Source organism: Pimephales promelas, chromosome 13 (assembly GCF_988280905.1).
Source record: "Pimephales promelas chromosome 13, fPimPro1.hap1.1, whole genome shotgun sequence".
Taxonomy (NCBI): Eukaryota; Metazoa; Chordata; class Actinopteri; order Cypriniformes; family Leuciscidae; genus Pimephales; species Pimephales promelas.
In genome coordinates this window covers 2457783-2473824 of record NC_142781.1, presented here as the reverse complement: position 1 = coordinate 2473824, position 16042 = coordinate 2457783, and the positions used below count along the sequence as shown (strand labels likewise).

The following is a 16042-nucleotide window of genomic DNA, read 5'->3' as shown; positions in this document are numbered from 1 at the left end:
CGGCCCGAAAAAAAAACGACAGTGGTACCCCTTACGTTTTTTTTTTGGGGCGAAAAATTAAGTTTCTCCAATCTTCCCAAAACTCTGGATTCTGATAGAGGGCCATGAGACTTATACCTGAGTGCAAAAATGGAGGCTCTAGCCCCTTCCAGAGCTGAGATATCGAAACTCAAAAATTCGGCCCGAAAAAAAAAACGACAGTGGTACCCCTTACGTTTTTTTTTTGGGCGAAAAATTAAGTTTCTCCAATCTTCCCAAATTCTCATAGAGGGCCATGAGACTTAGACCTGAGTGCAAAAATGGAGGCTCTAGCCCCTTCCAGAGCTGAAATATCGAAACTCAAAAATTCGGCCCGAAAAAAAAAACGACAGTGGTACCCCTTACGTTTTTTTTTGGGCGAAAAAATAAGTTTCTCCAATCTTCCCAAATTCTGATAGAGGGCCATGAGACTTAGACCTGAGTGCAAAAATGGAGGCTCTAGCCCCTTCCAGAGCTGAGATATCGAAACTCAAAAATTCGGCCCGAAAAAAAAAACGACAGTGGTACCCCTTACGTTTTTTTTTTGGGCGAAAAATTAAGTTTCTCCAATCTTCCCAAATTCTGATAGAGGGCCATGAGACTTAGACCTGAGTGCAAAAATGGAGGCTCTAGCCCCTTCCAGAGCTGAGATATCGAAACTCAAAAATTCGGCCCGAAAAAAAAAACGACAGTGGTACCCCTTACGTTTTTTTTTTGGGCGAAAAATTAAGTTTCTCCAATCTTCCCAAATTCTCATAGAGGGCCATGAGACTTAGACCTGAGTGCAAAAATGGAGGCTCTAGCCCCTTCCAGAGCTGAAATATCGAAACTCAAAAATTCGGCCCGAAAAAAAAAACGACAGTGGTACCCCTTACGTTTTTTTTTGGGCGAAAAAATAAGTTTCTCCAATCTTCCCAAATTCTGATAGAGGGCCATGAGACTTAGACCTGAGTGCAAAAATGGAGGCTCTAGCCCCTTCCAGAGCTGAGATATCGAAACTCAAAAATTCGGCCCGAAAAAAAAAACGACAGTGGTACCCCTTACGTTTTTTTTTTGGGCGAAAAATTAAGTTTCTCCAATCTTCCCAAATTCTGATAGAGGGTCATGAGACTTAGACCTGAGTGCAAAAATGGAGGCTCTAGCCCCTTCCAGAGCTGAGATATCGAAACTCAAAAATTCGGCCCGAAAAAAAAAACGACAGTGGTACCCCTTACGTTTTTTTTGGGGGGGGGGGGGGGGCGAAAAATTAAGTTTCTCCAATCTTCCCAAATTTTGATAGAGGGCCATGAGACTTAGACCTGAGTGCAAAAATGGAGGCTCTAGCCCCTTCCAGAGCTGAGATATCGAAACTCAAAAATTCGGCCCGAAAAAAAAACGACAGTGGTACCCCTTACGTTTTTTTTTTGGGCGAAAAATTAAGTTTCTCCAATCTTCCCAAATTCTGATAGAGGGCCATGAGACTTAGACCTGAGTGCAAAAATGGAGGCTCTAGCCCCTTCCAGAGCTGAGATATCGAAACTCAAAAATTCGGCCCGAAAAAAAAACGACAGTGGTACCCCTTACGGTTTTTTTTTGGGCGAAAAATTAAGTTTCTCCAATCTTCCCAAATTCTGAAAGAGGGCCATGAGACTTAGACCTGAGTGCAAAAATGGTACAGTGGTACCCCTTACGTTTTTTTTTTTGGGCGAAAAATTAAGTTTCTCCAATCTTCCCAAATTCTGATAGAGGGCCATGAGACTTAAACCTGGCCGCAAAAATGGAAGCTCTAGACCCTTCCAGAGCTGAGATATCAAAACTCAAAGTTTGGTCCCGAAAAAAAAAAACGACAGTGGTACCCCTTTCGTTTTTTTTTTCGGGCGAAAAATTAAGTTTCTCCAATCTTCTCAAAACTCTGGATTCTGATAGAGGGCAATGAGACTTAGACCTGAGTGCAAAAATGGAGGCTCTAGACCCTTCCAGAGCTGAGATATCAAAACTCAAAGTTTGGTCCCGAAAAAAAAAACGACAGTGGTACCCCTTTCGTTTTTTTTTTTCGGGCGAAAAATTAAGTATCCCCAATCTTCTCAAAACTCTGGATTCTGATAGAGGGCCATGAGACTTAGACCTGAGTGCAACAATGGAGGCTCTAGACCCTTCCAGAGCTGAGATATCGAAAATCAAAATTTCGACCAGAAAAAAAAACGACAGTGTTACCCCTTACGTTTTTTTTTTTGGGCGAAAAATTTAGTATCCCCAATCTTCTCAAAACTCTGTATTCTGATAGAGGGCCATGAGACATAGACCTGAGTGCAACTATGGAGGCTCTAGACCCTTCCAGTGCTGAGATATCGAAACTCAAAATTTCGCCGCGAAAAAAAAACGACAGTGTTACCCCTTACGTTTTTTTTTTGGGGCGAAAAATTAAGTATCCCCAATCTTCTCAAAACTCTGGATTCTGATAGAGGGCCGTGAGACTTAGACTTGAGTGCAAAAATGGAGGCTCTAGACCCTTCCAGAGCTGAGATATCGAAACTCAAAATTTCGATACGAAAAAAAAAACGACAGTGGTTCCCCTTTCGTTTTTTTTTTTTCGGGCGAAAAATGAAGTTTCTCCAATCTTCTCAAAACTCCGGATTCTGATAGAGGGCCATGAGACTTAAACCTGAGTGCAAAAATGGAGGCTCTAGACCCTCCCAGAGCTGAGATATCGAAAATCAAAATTTCGACCAGAAAAAAAAAAGACAGTGTTTACCCCTTACGGTTTTTTTTGGGGGGCGAAAAAATTAAGTATCCCCAATCTTCTCAAAACTCTGGATTCTGATAGAGGGCCATGAGACTTAGACCTGAGTGCAACAATGGAGGCTCTAGACCCTTCCAGAGCTGAGATATCGAAAATCAAAATTTCGACCCGTAAAAAAAACGACAGTGTTACCCCTTACGTTTTTTTGTTTTTTTTTGGGCGAAAAATTAAGTATCCCTAATCTTCTCAAAACTCTGGATTCTGATAGAGGGCAATGAGACTTAGACCTGAGTGCAACAATGGAGGCTCTAGACCCTTCTAGTGCTGAGATATCGAAACTCAAAATTTCGACCCGAAAAAAAACGACAGTGTTACCCCTTACGTTTTTTTTTTTGGGCGAAAAATTAAGTATCCCTAATCTTCTCAAAACTCTGGATTCTGATAGAGGGCCATGAGACTTAAACCTGAGTGCAACAATGGAGGCTCTAGACCCTTCCAGAGCTAAGATATTGAAACTCAAAATTTCGACCTGTAAAAAAAACGACAGTGTTACCCCTTACGTTTTTTTTTTCGGCGAAAAATTAAGTATCCCTAATCTTCTCAAAACTCTGGATTCTGATAGAGGGCCATGAGACTTAGACCTGAGTGCAACAATGGAGGCTCTAGACCCTTCCAGAGCTGAGATATTGAAACTCAAAATTTCGACCCGTAAAAAAAACGACAGTGTTACCCCTTACGTTTTTTTTTTTTTGGGCGAAAAATTAAGTATCCCTAATCTTCTCAAAACTCTGGATTCTGATAGAGGGCCATGCGACTTAGACCTGAGTGCAACAATGGAGGCTCTAGACCCTTCCAGAGCTGAGATATTGAAACTCAAAATTTCGACCCGAAAAAAAAAACGACAGTGTTACCCCTTAAGTTTTTTTTGGGGGCGAAAAATTAAGTATCCCCAATCTTCTCAAAACTCTGGATTCTGATATAGGGCCGTGAGACTTAGACCTGAGTGCAAAAATGGAGGCTCTAGACCCTTCCAGAGCTGAGATATCGAAACTCAAAATTTCGACCCGTAAAAAAAACGACAGTGTTACCCCTTTCGGTTTTTTTTTTTCGGGCGAAAAATGAAGTTTCTCCAATCTTCTCAAAACTCTGGATTCTGATAGAGGGCCATGAGACTTAAACTTGAGTGCAAAAATGGAGGCTCTAGACCCTTCCAGAGCTGAGATATCGAAAATCAAAATTTCGACCCGTAAAAAAAACGACAGTGTTACCCCTTACGTTTTTTTTTTTTTGGGCGAAAAATTAAGTATCCCCAATCTTCTCAAAACTCTGGATTCTGATAGAGGGCCATGAGACTTAGACCTGAGTGCAACAATGGAGGCTCTAGACCCTTCCAGAGCTGAGATATCGAAAATCAAAATTTCGACCCGTAAAAAAACGACAGTGTTACCCCTTACGTTTTTTGTTTTTTTTTGGGCGAAAAATTAAGTATCCCTAATCTTCTCAAAACTCTGGATTCTGATAGAGGGCCATGAGACTTAGACCTGAGTGCAACAATGGAGGCTCTACACCATGGGTCACCAAACTAAGGCCCGCGGGCCGAATCAGGCCCGCCACACCCCTTTGACTGGCCCCCCAACCCCTCTGCCCCTCACTACTTGAACCGGCAATCCCCAAAAGTCGTCATGGCCTATTTTTTTAAATTGCTTTTTGGAAAATAATAACATGTCTGCATTTGGTATTTTGTTGTTTACTGAGCATGCTCACCTGGATAGGCATAAGAGCTGACTAGTTCTATTACTCATGTTGTTGTTATAATTTCAATGTTTATTTATTTATTTTATAGGCCTATTTATTTGACCTTTATTAAGTGCTGTACACAATTATTATAAATAGTAACAGGCCTACCTATAATTTATAATTTTTCATTCATCCTTACCAGTGCCACTCACTTCAACTAGGCAGATGTTTCTTACCTTGACAGGTTTGATGTTATTTGTATTCGAAAATAAATAAATGGAAAATCTGTGGTATTTCAAATTAAAACAAAGTGTGAAGACTCGATTACTACTTTTGCAAACAACTATTAATGATAAACAAATATGGCTGTGCCAGGCTAGTAATCTCTACTATGAGGCCTGCTGGTGGTCAGTTTGGTCTTGGTCACACAATTCTATTTTATATAGCCCCGGCCCCCCATCACAGTCAGGAACGATAATGTGGCCCCCAGAGAAAAAAGTTTGGTGACCCCTGCTCTACACCCTTCCAGAGCTGAGATATCGAAATTCAAAATTTCGACCAGATAAAAAAACGACAATGTTACCCCTTATATTTTTTTTTTTGGGGTGAAAAATTAAGTATCCCCAATCTTCTCAAAACTCTGGATTCCGATAGAGGGCCATGAGACATAGACCTGAGTGCAACAATGGAGGCTCTAGACCCTTCCAGAGCTGAGATATCGAAAATCAAAATTTCGACCCGTAAAAAAAACGACAGTGTTACCCCTTACGTTTTTTTTTTTTTTTGGGCGAAAAATTAAGTATCCCTAATCTTCTCAAAACTCTGGATTCTGATAGAGGGCCATGAGACTTAGACCTGAGTGCAACAATGGAGGCTCTACACCCTTCCAGAGCTGAGATATCGAAATTCAAAATTTCGACCAGATAAAAAAACGACAATGTTACCCCTTATATTTTTTTTTTTTAGGGTGAAAAATTAAGTATCCCCAATCTTCTCAAAACTCTGGATTCCGATAGAGGGCCATGAGACATAGACCTGAGTGCAAAAATGGAGGCTCTAGCCCCTTCCAGAGCTGAGATATCGAAACTCAAAATTTCGACCCGAAAAAAAAAAACGACAGTGTTACCCCTTACGTTTTTTTTTTGGGGCGAAAAATTAAGTATCCCCAATCTTCTCAAAACTCTGGATTCTGATCTTGCGTGTTAACGCAAACGTGTAAGTTTCACGTTTGAGGGGGTTAAACCGTGACATCTACACATTTTCCAAAGTGGACTATTTAGGCTGCTTCATTAAAAATGTGACATTTAGACGTTTTTTCGCCGTGGATCGAGGCAAATGAATCCTTTTCACCTTGAAAATAATAAATGTTTTTTTGCATTTTAAATAATAGACCATTTCTCAGTGATCGTCAATTAAACAAAATTGCATTTTTCTCGGTTTAATGAAAACCAATAGGTCGTGATGGTAAGATTCAGTTTAAGTGTAAGTTTCACGTTTGAGGGGGTTTAAACCGTGACATCTACACGTTTTCAAAAGTGGACCAACATTCACGTCTTGTCGTGATACCGGGTTGAAGAAATGTTGTTTTGGCCACTTTGTTTGATAAAATCACAACAATTGAACGAAAGCAAGAATAGGAATTGAACTCAGATCTTCTTGATTAAAGCCCAACGCTTTATCAACTGAGCCACTGAATCTGTTGAGTTCAAGGGTTTTCTTCGGCGTGGATCCAGGCAAAAGAATCCTTTTCACCTTGAAAATAATAATTTATTTATTTATTATTTTTTTTTTTTTTTGCATTTTAAATAATTGAACATTTATGATGGACAGATGCACTTTTATGATGGATAGATGCACTTTTATGATGGACAGATGCACTTGATGGCCAGATGAACATTTATGATGGACAGATGCACTTTTATGATGGATAGATGCACTTTTATGATGGGTAGATGCACTTTTATGATGGACAGATGGACTTTTATGATGGACAGATGGACTTTTATGATGGACAGATGCACTTTTATGATGGATAGATGCACTTTTATGATGGACAGATGCACTTTTATGATTGATAGATGCACTTTTATGATGGACAGATGCACTTTTATGATGGATAGATGCACTTTTATGATGGACAGATGGACTTTTATGATGGATAGATGCACTTTTATGATGGACAGATGCATTTTTGTGATGGACAGATGCACTTTTATGATGGACAGATGCACTTTTATGATTGATAGATGCACCTTTATGATGGACAGATGCACTTTTATGATGGACAGATGCACTTTTATGATGGACAGATGCACTTTTATGATGGACAGATGCACTTTAATGATGGATAGTTATTTCAGGTGGGGATCATCAACATTTGCTTCTTAGACATCATAAAGACTGTAACAGTACAAAAGTTAGAAAACATATATCAATAGGGTCCTGAGGACAGGAGTTCCAGTGATCCAATGTCACAATTTATTTGTACATTTTTTGGTGTTCATTTGAGTGTTTATGCACTATACATCATCTAATCATGACTTGATGATGAATTTAGGGTCTCAGGTATATCTAGCATAAGGGAGCGCGTCTTTTTCCACTCGTAGAGTGGGAGCATTCGTGGAATTTCCAGAGAGTTGGGGGCATCAAATTCAGGTTTCACCTCCTGTATCATGATCCCACCAGTCCAGTTCACCACACTTGAGCCATGAATGTTTGTTGTTATTTTGTTCAGATTGTCCCACTCGAGATGAAACACATTCCCTCACCAGTAGTAATAATAATAATAATGAAAGTATAATTAATTAATTATTAAGCATAACATTTTTTTTTTCAACTTAACAGAAACCTGGAGAGACCATTATCTGCCAGTTAATGTGGGCTTCCATAACGCTAAATGCTCTTCACCAAGAAAGACCTTTCTAATTGTGTGTTGGTGCATGGTGTAGGCTATGTATTTGTGTAGTTAGTTTAAAAATGTATGTTAAATAAACCTCACATTACCAGTGTATCCTAATTACATGATGTGATTTTTAATTAATGCATATTTTTGAACACGTTGTATCTTAAAATGTATTATTTAATTAAAATATCTATGTTATATTTTTAATGTGCAACAAGTGAACATTGGGAACAAGCTCAACATGTGCTCAACAATAATTTACATAGCCAGTTATGAAAAATGGAGGAGATTTATCAAATCGAAAACTAAAGGAGAAAAACAGACTGCCTATATGTGCTTTTTTGGATATCCAGGGTGGCAACCAATATAGCCAGAAAATACATACATGTGACAATATTTCAGGTGGGGATCATCAACATTTGCTTCTTAGACATCCTAAAGACAGTAAAAATACAAAAGTTAGAAAACATATATCAGAAGGGTCCATAGGGGAGGAGTTCCAGTGATCCAATGTCACCATTTTTTGACATTTTTTGGTGTTTATTTGAGTTTTTATGCACTATACATCATCTAATCAAGACAATCCTCATATCTATCAATTCCTCATGCAAAGACGAAGAGAAAATGGGGTAGATTGTGTCTGTAGGATGTATTGTTCAGATTCTATGTAGGTTTAAAGTTTTCATTTTCCGCAGCCAAAAATCAAGCACGGACACAAAAGATGATACAAAAAATCACATATGGGACAAAAATTTGCGCGGGGAACATCTTTTCTAGACACCTTAAGGATTACAAAAAACTAGGTTAAAAAAATATATCTTTCGGGTGCAGGCTTTTATGGAAAGAGCTAATGAGAAACATCTGTGATCAATCAGTGATGATGAAACTGGGCAGAGGATGATGGGAAATGAAGTCCAATACTGAGTGGCAATAGTCTGGCGTGGAGTGCCCTCTAGTGATAATTTATAAAATAATTAAAATATTACAAAAAGAACACTGGGGGTGTACTTTCCCTTGACAGAATACTCAATCCTATTTCTCTTTGTTTTATTAAACAAAACAAAACAAAAATAAATGAGTATTTATAATACATTTTCTCTGTAGTTGAATAGCGATTACAGTGAGACACTTGCAGAATCTTAATACATTGAACGCAATTCAAAATAACCATACGCAAGTTTGTTTCCGCCATGAAATAAATAAATAAATTGCGAGTTATCTCACAATTTTGACTATTATGAGATTGCAAATACAAACTGCCTTTTTATTTGATATGTGTCTTCCAGCACATCTTTGGGAAAACAGCTATAAGAGTGTGTAATCAGCCCTGTTTGCTGGTGGAGCTCTGCTTATCAGTGTCCGTCTCCGTCAGGAAGCCCCACCGTCTGAGCAGCTCCCCCCGCTGGCCTGGAGGAGTGCTGAAATACTCTATCTGCTGGTCTGAGTACCTCTCCTCTGTTGGCACAATGTCTCTGTAGCTCCCGTCCTGCCAGTGGAAGTTAAACCTCTCCAGCAGCTCGATCCGGTCCTCCTGTGAGCGCACACAGTCTGGAGGATCATTCTGCTGGAGATCCGCTCCCACTCGCACATCCTGGAAGACCAGCAGGGCTCGTATAGCAAACCAGCCGCCCAGCCTGGGGTGTATACAGACTCCAAACATCTTCTGTGTAGAATAAAGAGAAAGACTTCCAGGAACAGCAGGCAATATCTTTCTATTCCACATTAGCATAGACGAGACTTGCTTGTTAGGGTTAGGGGGTGACTATAGTCACATATAGACTATGTGCAACACAATGACATACAAAAACTGTGATACATATTTTTGTTTGTCTTTATAAAAACATGTATCAGAGATGCCTTTGGCTTGCTCAGTTGGGGATATTCAAATTAATTAACCAATCAGTAAAACCATCGATCAGCTCTACCAAACGTGGATGTTTTTCCACAAAGAAACGAACATTGTTATTATGTTTTGATTGATACTTTGAAGCTTTGATGAACTTTGAACTTTTACTTTTGAACATTGAACTTTGATGCAATACTTTTGAACTTTGATGCAATCTATATTGTGAAAAGCGCTATATAAATATACTTATAGATTCAGGAAGACATGGAGATTCCAACGCGTGCTTATCCTAGGGCGTCATATACTGACGCTTTTGAAATTTCGTCTAAATCCAACGCACATGGCACACTTTAGCGTCAATACAACACGCTTCGGTTATGGTAGGTTTAGGTCTGGGGTAGGGTTAGGGTTAGACCACTAGGAGGCGTCCTCTGACCCATACATATCTGCGTCTCATATTGACGCTGAAGGGTGCCATGTGCGTTGGATTTAGACGAAATGTCAAAAGCGTCAGTATATGACGACTTGGGATGAGAACGGGCTGGAGATTCTCAGCACACACTTGTAGTTAGCGTGTTTGAATATTTTTATCAAGGGCTGTATTGAAAAAAAATCGATTCACCAATTCTGAATCGATTTCATATTAATTTCTAAAGATCGATCCTTAACTCAGTGCATTGATTTAATAATAGGCCTACATTTGACCTTTAACTTGCCACCTCACTGAATTCACACATGCGCGCGAGGTGGAAGGACATTAAAACGACAAACATGGCGGTCAGTAACGTTAAGCCAGCAATTGTTTTGAAAACTCCAGAAACGCTCAAAGCTGCGATCTGACCATCAATCTAACCATAGATGTGACCAGTAGCGGTGTCTTTATTAATCTTTTTTTTTTTTTAATTACAAAAAAAAAAAAATCCTAATGGTCTACGAAATTTCCTGGTCGATTTTTTGGTCACGGACAAAGGTAGGCTATAATACATGTATTAAATTGAATGAAATAATCCCGGAAAAAGCACAAACACAGCCGAGGGTGACGCTAACAGACAGCAGACAAACAACTAGCAGTGAAAGCAGCGGCACCTGTCACTCAAGTGGCCACGCCCTTAAAGGAGTGGTTCACTTTTGAAAAAACTTTTGCTGATAATTTACTCACCCCCATGTCATCCAAGATGTCCATGTCTTTCTTTCTTCAGTCGGAAAGAAATGAAGGTTTTTGATGAAAACATTCAAGGATTTTTCTCCATATAATGGACTTCAATGGGAACCGGATGGTTCAAGGTCCAAACGACAGTTAATAACAGTTTCAGATGCAGCTTCAAATGTCTTTAAACGACACCAGACGATGAATAAGGGTCTTATCATGCGAAACGATCGCTTATTTCAAAACTTATTCCAAAAATGTAACTTTTCTAAGGACAAATGCTAGCCTTGCTCTATTCTGTGAGGCGCGTTTGTAACGTCACGTAATACGTAATTACGTTCAAAAGGTCACGGGCGACGTAGCCGGAAGTACAGAGTCAGAGTGTTTACAAGTTGAACGCATAGGTTGAACGTGAAAACTAACTCAAACGCCGTTTACAAAAAAAGGAATTCAAAGGTAAAACAACGATGTCGGACGATTTTGATTCTGTACTTCCGGCTACGTCGCCTGTGACCTTTTGAACGTAATTACGTATTATTGTGACGTTACAAACGCGCCTCACAGAATAGAGCAAGGTTACAGAATTATTCACAGAATAACCGATCGATAAGACCCTTATTCATCGTCTGGTGTCGTTTAAAGACATTTGAAGCTGCATCTGAAACTGTTATTAACTCTCTTTTGGACCTTGGACCGTTTGGTTCCCATTGAAGTCCATTATATGGAGAAAATCCTGGAATGTTTTCATCAAAAACCTTAATTTCTTTTCGACTGAAGAAAGAAAGACATGGACATCTTGGATGACATGGGGGTGAGTAAATTATCAGCAAAAGTTTTTTCAAAAGTAAACTAATCCTTTAATTATGCAGAACTTAAATATAATTTAAAGAGATGAGTTGTAAAAAAATTCACCCCCCTCACAGTCGTCATGAAGGGAAAAAATAGCACACAGACCAAAACAACTATTTGCCACCATGCTGTGAACATGTTTTTTTCTGCTGTGAAGTTAAGACATTTTAACTTGGGGAAATACAGATTTGACTCGCTTTTGCAGCCATCCTCAAGTGGCCACTCGATGAACTGCAGTTTAATTCACTTCCGTGTTGGCTTCAAGAGAGAGACGGGGAGGTTTCCCTTTGGGCTGTACCCAATTATTCGAATATTCGTTCGGTGGGTTTGTATTCGATTTGAAAATGTGACATTCGAATATTCGTTTTTTTTTTATCCCCCTCGAAACGGTTCTCATTCGCGTTTAAATGTGTTTTACACTATAAAATCTGGTTAAATATAATACTTAACAAATAACTTTGTTATAGCTATTTAATAAATATATTTGCTTCTTGGACTACTAAAAGTGTTCCTGCAATGGGAGAATTCTCAGACTAGAGCGCAGAACAGCGCAGTGTGTGTGGACAGAAGTGCATGCCTGTGCTTGTACGTATTTTGGGTTAAGCTGCGTTGCTTTGACGTTGTGAAAAATAGAATAATAGAAACAAAATGTATTATCCTTTTTACCCGTTATTATCAATCTAAATAATCTACTGCGAAATATAGGAGAATTTTTTTATTTATTTAAGTACTTTTTTTTTTTTTTCTGAAAAACTATTTACAATATATTTAATATGCCGCAATTTTCTGGCCGCGCCACCAACTGGCAGCCGGAAGTGTGACACTTTTACTCTGACTTTCACAATGCTTTGAAATCGGACTCTTATTTTTACCCGATTTAGTTCAGTCTTTGTCAGAATAATGTCAAGACACCGCAGATGTACACCTGTGAAAGGATTCTTGATCTCTTGAATACTGTTGTCATGGCAATGCATCACACTTTAATACTCTTTTTGGATGCTTTTGAAACTCTTAGCATGCTTTAAATTGCATGAAACTTAGAGTTGTAAAATGTTGTTTTTTTCATAAGCCTGTCACAGCACAAATAATTTTGTTTTCTGATGAATCATGAAGCGTGATAAAGATGATGACCTTATCAGCCCACGGTGGACTGTGGATGTCTGATTTCTGGTAGTAATACGCTGCTCCTGATATGTGTGCGGCGGTCTGTGCGAGGAACTTGGGTCTTCTGCTGGGCAGCATCTCATAATCATAACTGATATCCACAGACTGATCGGGAAAACACTGAGTGAAAACAGAGAGAGAGAGAGATAAACGTATAGTCGGATAATGGACACAGGACTCTTTTAGATTGCTACAGACCCAAAAATATCATCATCCTCATGTGAGGATCACCCACTCTAAAATATATATATATATATATATATTCATGTATAAAGACCCAATTAATACTGTGGAAAATTTAAATTATAAATGTGAAAAATATTTATTTTCTATTAAATTACTGCATTTTTCTATTAATATTAGTAGTTAAATGTTTTGTAATCTAATAGTTTCTTTATTTAAATCAAACTTAATTTACTTATTGATATCTTTTTTTATTTTAATCAATGTATTTATTTAGTACTTATTTTAATCACTGCTCTCGTTATTTATTTATCAACTTTATATATTTATTTAGATCAAAATGTATTTATTTTAATCAAATGCATTCATTTATTATTTATTCAAATCAATTTTATTTATTTTACTAAATTAAATTTCTATTCATCTAACGTATCAACTAATTATTTACGATAACACTTTACTAAATGTACGTGAACTAAGGATTAACAATACTTCAACAGCATTTATTAATCTTAGTTAATGCTGTTTTTTAATACATTAAAATCAAAAGTTATTTTAGCTAATATTAGTTAATGTACTCTGAACCAACAAATAACGACTGTATTTTTATTAACCAACATACAGTAACATATATTGTTCATGTTAGTTAATACATTAACTAATGTTAACAAATTAACTTTATTGTAAAGTTCAATTCACATTTATTTGTATAGTGCTTTTTACAATACACATCGAGTCCAAACTACAATTTAGAGTGATCTGTTATCAGAGGAAACTAGTTATGTATTTCAGAAATGTACACAGTTAGGTAAACATTTATTAATTTAAACATTGTAATAATGAGAAGAAGCAATGAGCTCGTTGAGCTAATGAATACTTGTTTGTTAACAGATGATAAAATGATTATGACAGAAAATTGGAGCATGCTGATTCAGAGTGCTACAAGATTTACAAGTTAATTTGGTTTTATTTATTTTTCATTTTAATCAAATTTAATAATTTAATTTACTTGAATGTTATTTTATTTTTTTTTATTTTTTACACTGTTTTTCTCTAAGCTATTCCACCCTGTGGGTCCCGGACCCCAGTTAGAAAACTGCTGCTCTAGATAAAAACAGAAGAGGTCAAGAGGTCAAGTCAAGTTAAAAGGTCAAATTATGATGTGATTGTGAACCAGAAGAAAAAGCAGCGGCAGTGTATATGATCTTTGTTGTCCTGCACTGAATCATACCAGTGAGACACAGGCTGAGATGGTGTGCGCGCTGCACTGATCTATGGGGTCCCTGAGGCCCTCACAGCACTGGCTCTGTAAGAAGGGCAGGAACGAGCGCTCAAACATGGCCGGAGTGCTGAGGACCACCACAGCCAGAGTGTCTGCTGGGTAAGGGAGGTGATGGCCATCAGAGAGCACTGCATTGTACCAGCCAACCTGCCATAAAACACAAATATTATGAGTAATAACAACCATACGAACAGAAGCTCAGCTCAACACTTTTAGTGGTCACATTCAGAGCTGTATAACACTCAAATGACGTCTAAACCTGTTTATTCCCCACTTATGCGCAAGCGCACAGGTGGGTTTGACTGCTTATGAAAGATGAGCAGGACTAGTTTCACGTGGATAGACTTGACATTGTAACACATGCACCACCACTATAACATACAGACACTAAATACTTTCATTATCGAGCCTGTTTGATTTTATTATGTTCGTGGAGAAGGACACATTACCTTAAATGGATAAATTTCAAAACCGTGCGCTTTTAAAGACTCTCGGAAAGTTCCTATAAGATCCTCACAGGAGATCGCCATATCTCTTCTTCTCATAATATGGCGGTGTTATGGCGTGCATTTGCGCCAGCTAGTGGACAGGAGTCTGAAGCGTCCATGTCGTGTATTACACGGGAGAGCACTGAGGGGTCTCTAGGGACAAGTTTTCAAATAGAAATAAATAATTAACAAGATTAAGATGAATAAAAAAATGTTTTAAAAATACGAATTTGGTGTAACTAAATGACTAAAATACATAAAATAACTAAAAGATTATAATACATTTTATTAATATATTAATAAAATACATTGAAATAAATGTTTAAAACAAGAATAAAATAAACAAATAAATAATAAATAGTACAGCACTACATACACTTTTTAAAATGTATTTTACAAATAATAATTTACTAATTTATCTCGGTATACATCTTGTTTCATAAAATAAAAATAGATGCCTTTTAAATTTTTGGATGGGAGTATCTCAAATGAGAAATATTGTATATGGAGGTCCGTGGCATATAAGAGACCCGTGTTTTACTGTACTGAAGATACAGATTGTGTCTGTGGGGAATTGATTGGATGGTTGTGGTTTGCTATTGGCTAATCTCGTGTGATTGACAGGTTGCCCCGTCCTCGTCATCAGAGAAGAAAAGAGATGCTATTTATTCTGATACAAGATTATGAGGCATATGAATTTAAAACATTAATGATGTGCACAGGAATTACACGGCAATATTCAATAAAAAAAGAACTAAAACAAACAAAAAGATACAACAAGAATGGTCACATTTCTTTTAGGGAGCAGCTCTTCCACTTCTCCAGAATTTCATATTTTCTTTATTACACATCATGTTCTTCCTCATTTTTTTTCATTTCTTTCATCATGTAATTTCTCTCCTTTTCATAATTCCTGCAACAAACAACATGCACAAGCACATGTTCTATTGTTTCTGTTATTTCATAATAATTACAAAACCCAGCTGCACTGTAACAAAAGTTGCTGCCTTATATTTTTAAGTACAATCAGCTTAAGTCATTTCTGCTTGATTAAACTCACTTAAAAAAAACTAGCTGAACTTGTCATAACTTGTTGAAATATGTCACAACTGGTCTAATCATCAAACTTAAAGAAGTTATTTAGCTTTGCATTACCCTGTCATATGTTATGGTTGGTTTTAACTTTGGCCGTCATGACACCATTATAAATATATAACTGTGACATGAATATTTCACTTGTCCTCAAGTAAACACATTGTACGAGTTATAAAGATGTCATTAAGGGTTATTACACTGTCAAATGCTTTAACAACAGTGTCATTAATATTTCCCCTTACCTCAAGTAAAGTGGAACACGTTGGACTAGTTATGATTTCTTGGTTAATGTCAAGTTGTCATAAAAAAGACATTTTAAACAATGTCAACTTTGCATTAAAAGTGTCATAATTTACCGAATGACACTTAATGACAACAGTCATAAACATTCATAAAGACTCCTTCATGTTCATGACAGTGTCGTGTCAGTCTTATGCACACCCCTTCAAATAAAGTGTTACACACGTTGTTCTTTCTGTGGTGCCCTGATGAAACTGCTCCTCACATCTTCTGGGATTGTCCACACACACACACACACACACACACACACACACACACAACTGTTTTGACCAATTTTGGGACGAATTAACTGCAATGTTCTTCCGGGTTTCT

The 16042-nt window shown here is 37.6% G+C and overlaps 1 protein-coding gene across 1 annotated transcript; it reads right to left on the bottom strand.

The window, feature by feature from the left end:
- Positions 1-8406: 8406 nt before the first annotated feature.
- mmachc (metabolism of cobalamin associated C) lies at positions 8407-14427 on the bottom strand. Its single transcript, XM_039664285.2, has 4 exons — positions 14297-14427; positions 13797-13994; positions 12350-12502; positions 8407-9039 (listed from the first exon to the last, which is right to left on the bottom strand). The coding sequence occupies exons 1-4, from the start codon at positions 14390-14392 to the stop codon at positions 8698-8700; spliced, it is 789 nt and encodes a 262-aa protein (XP_039520219.2). The 5' UTR covers positions 14393-14427; the 3' UTR covers positions 8407-8697.
- Between the last annotated feature and the right edge of the window lie 1615 nt (positions 14428-16042).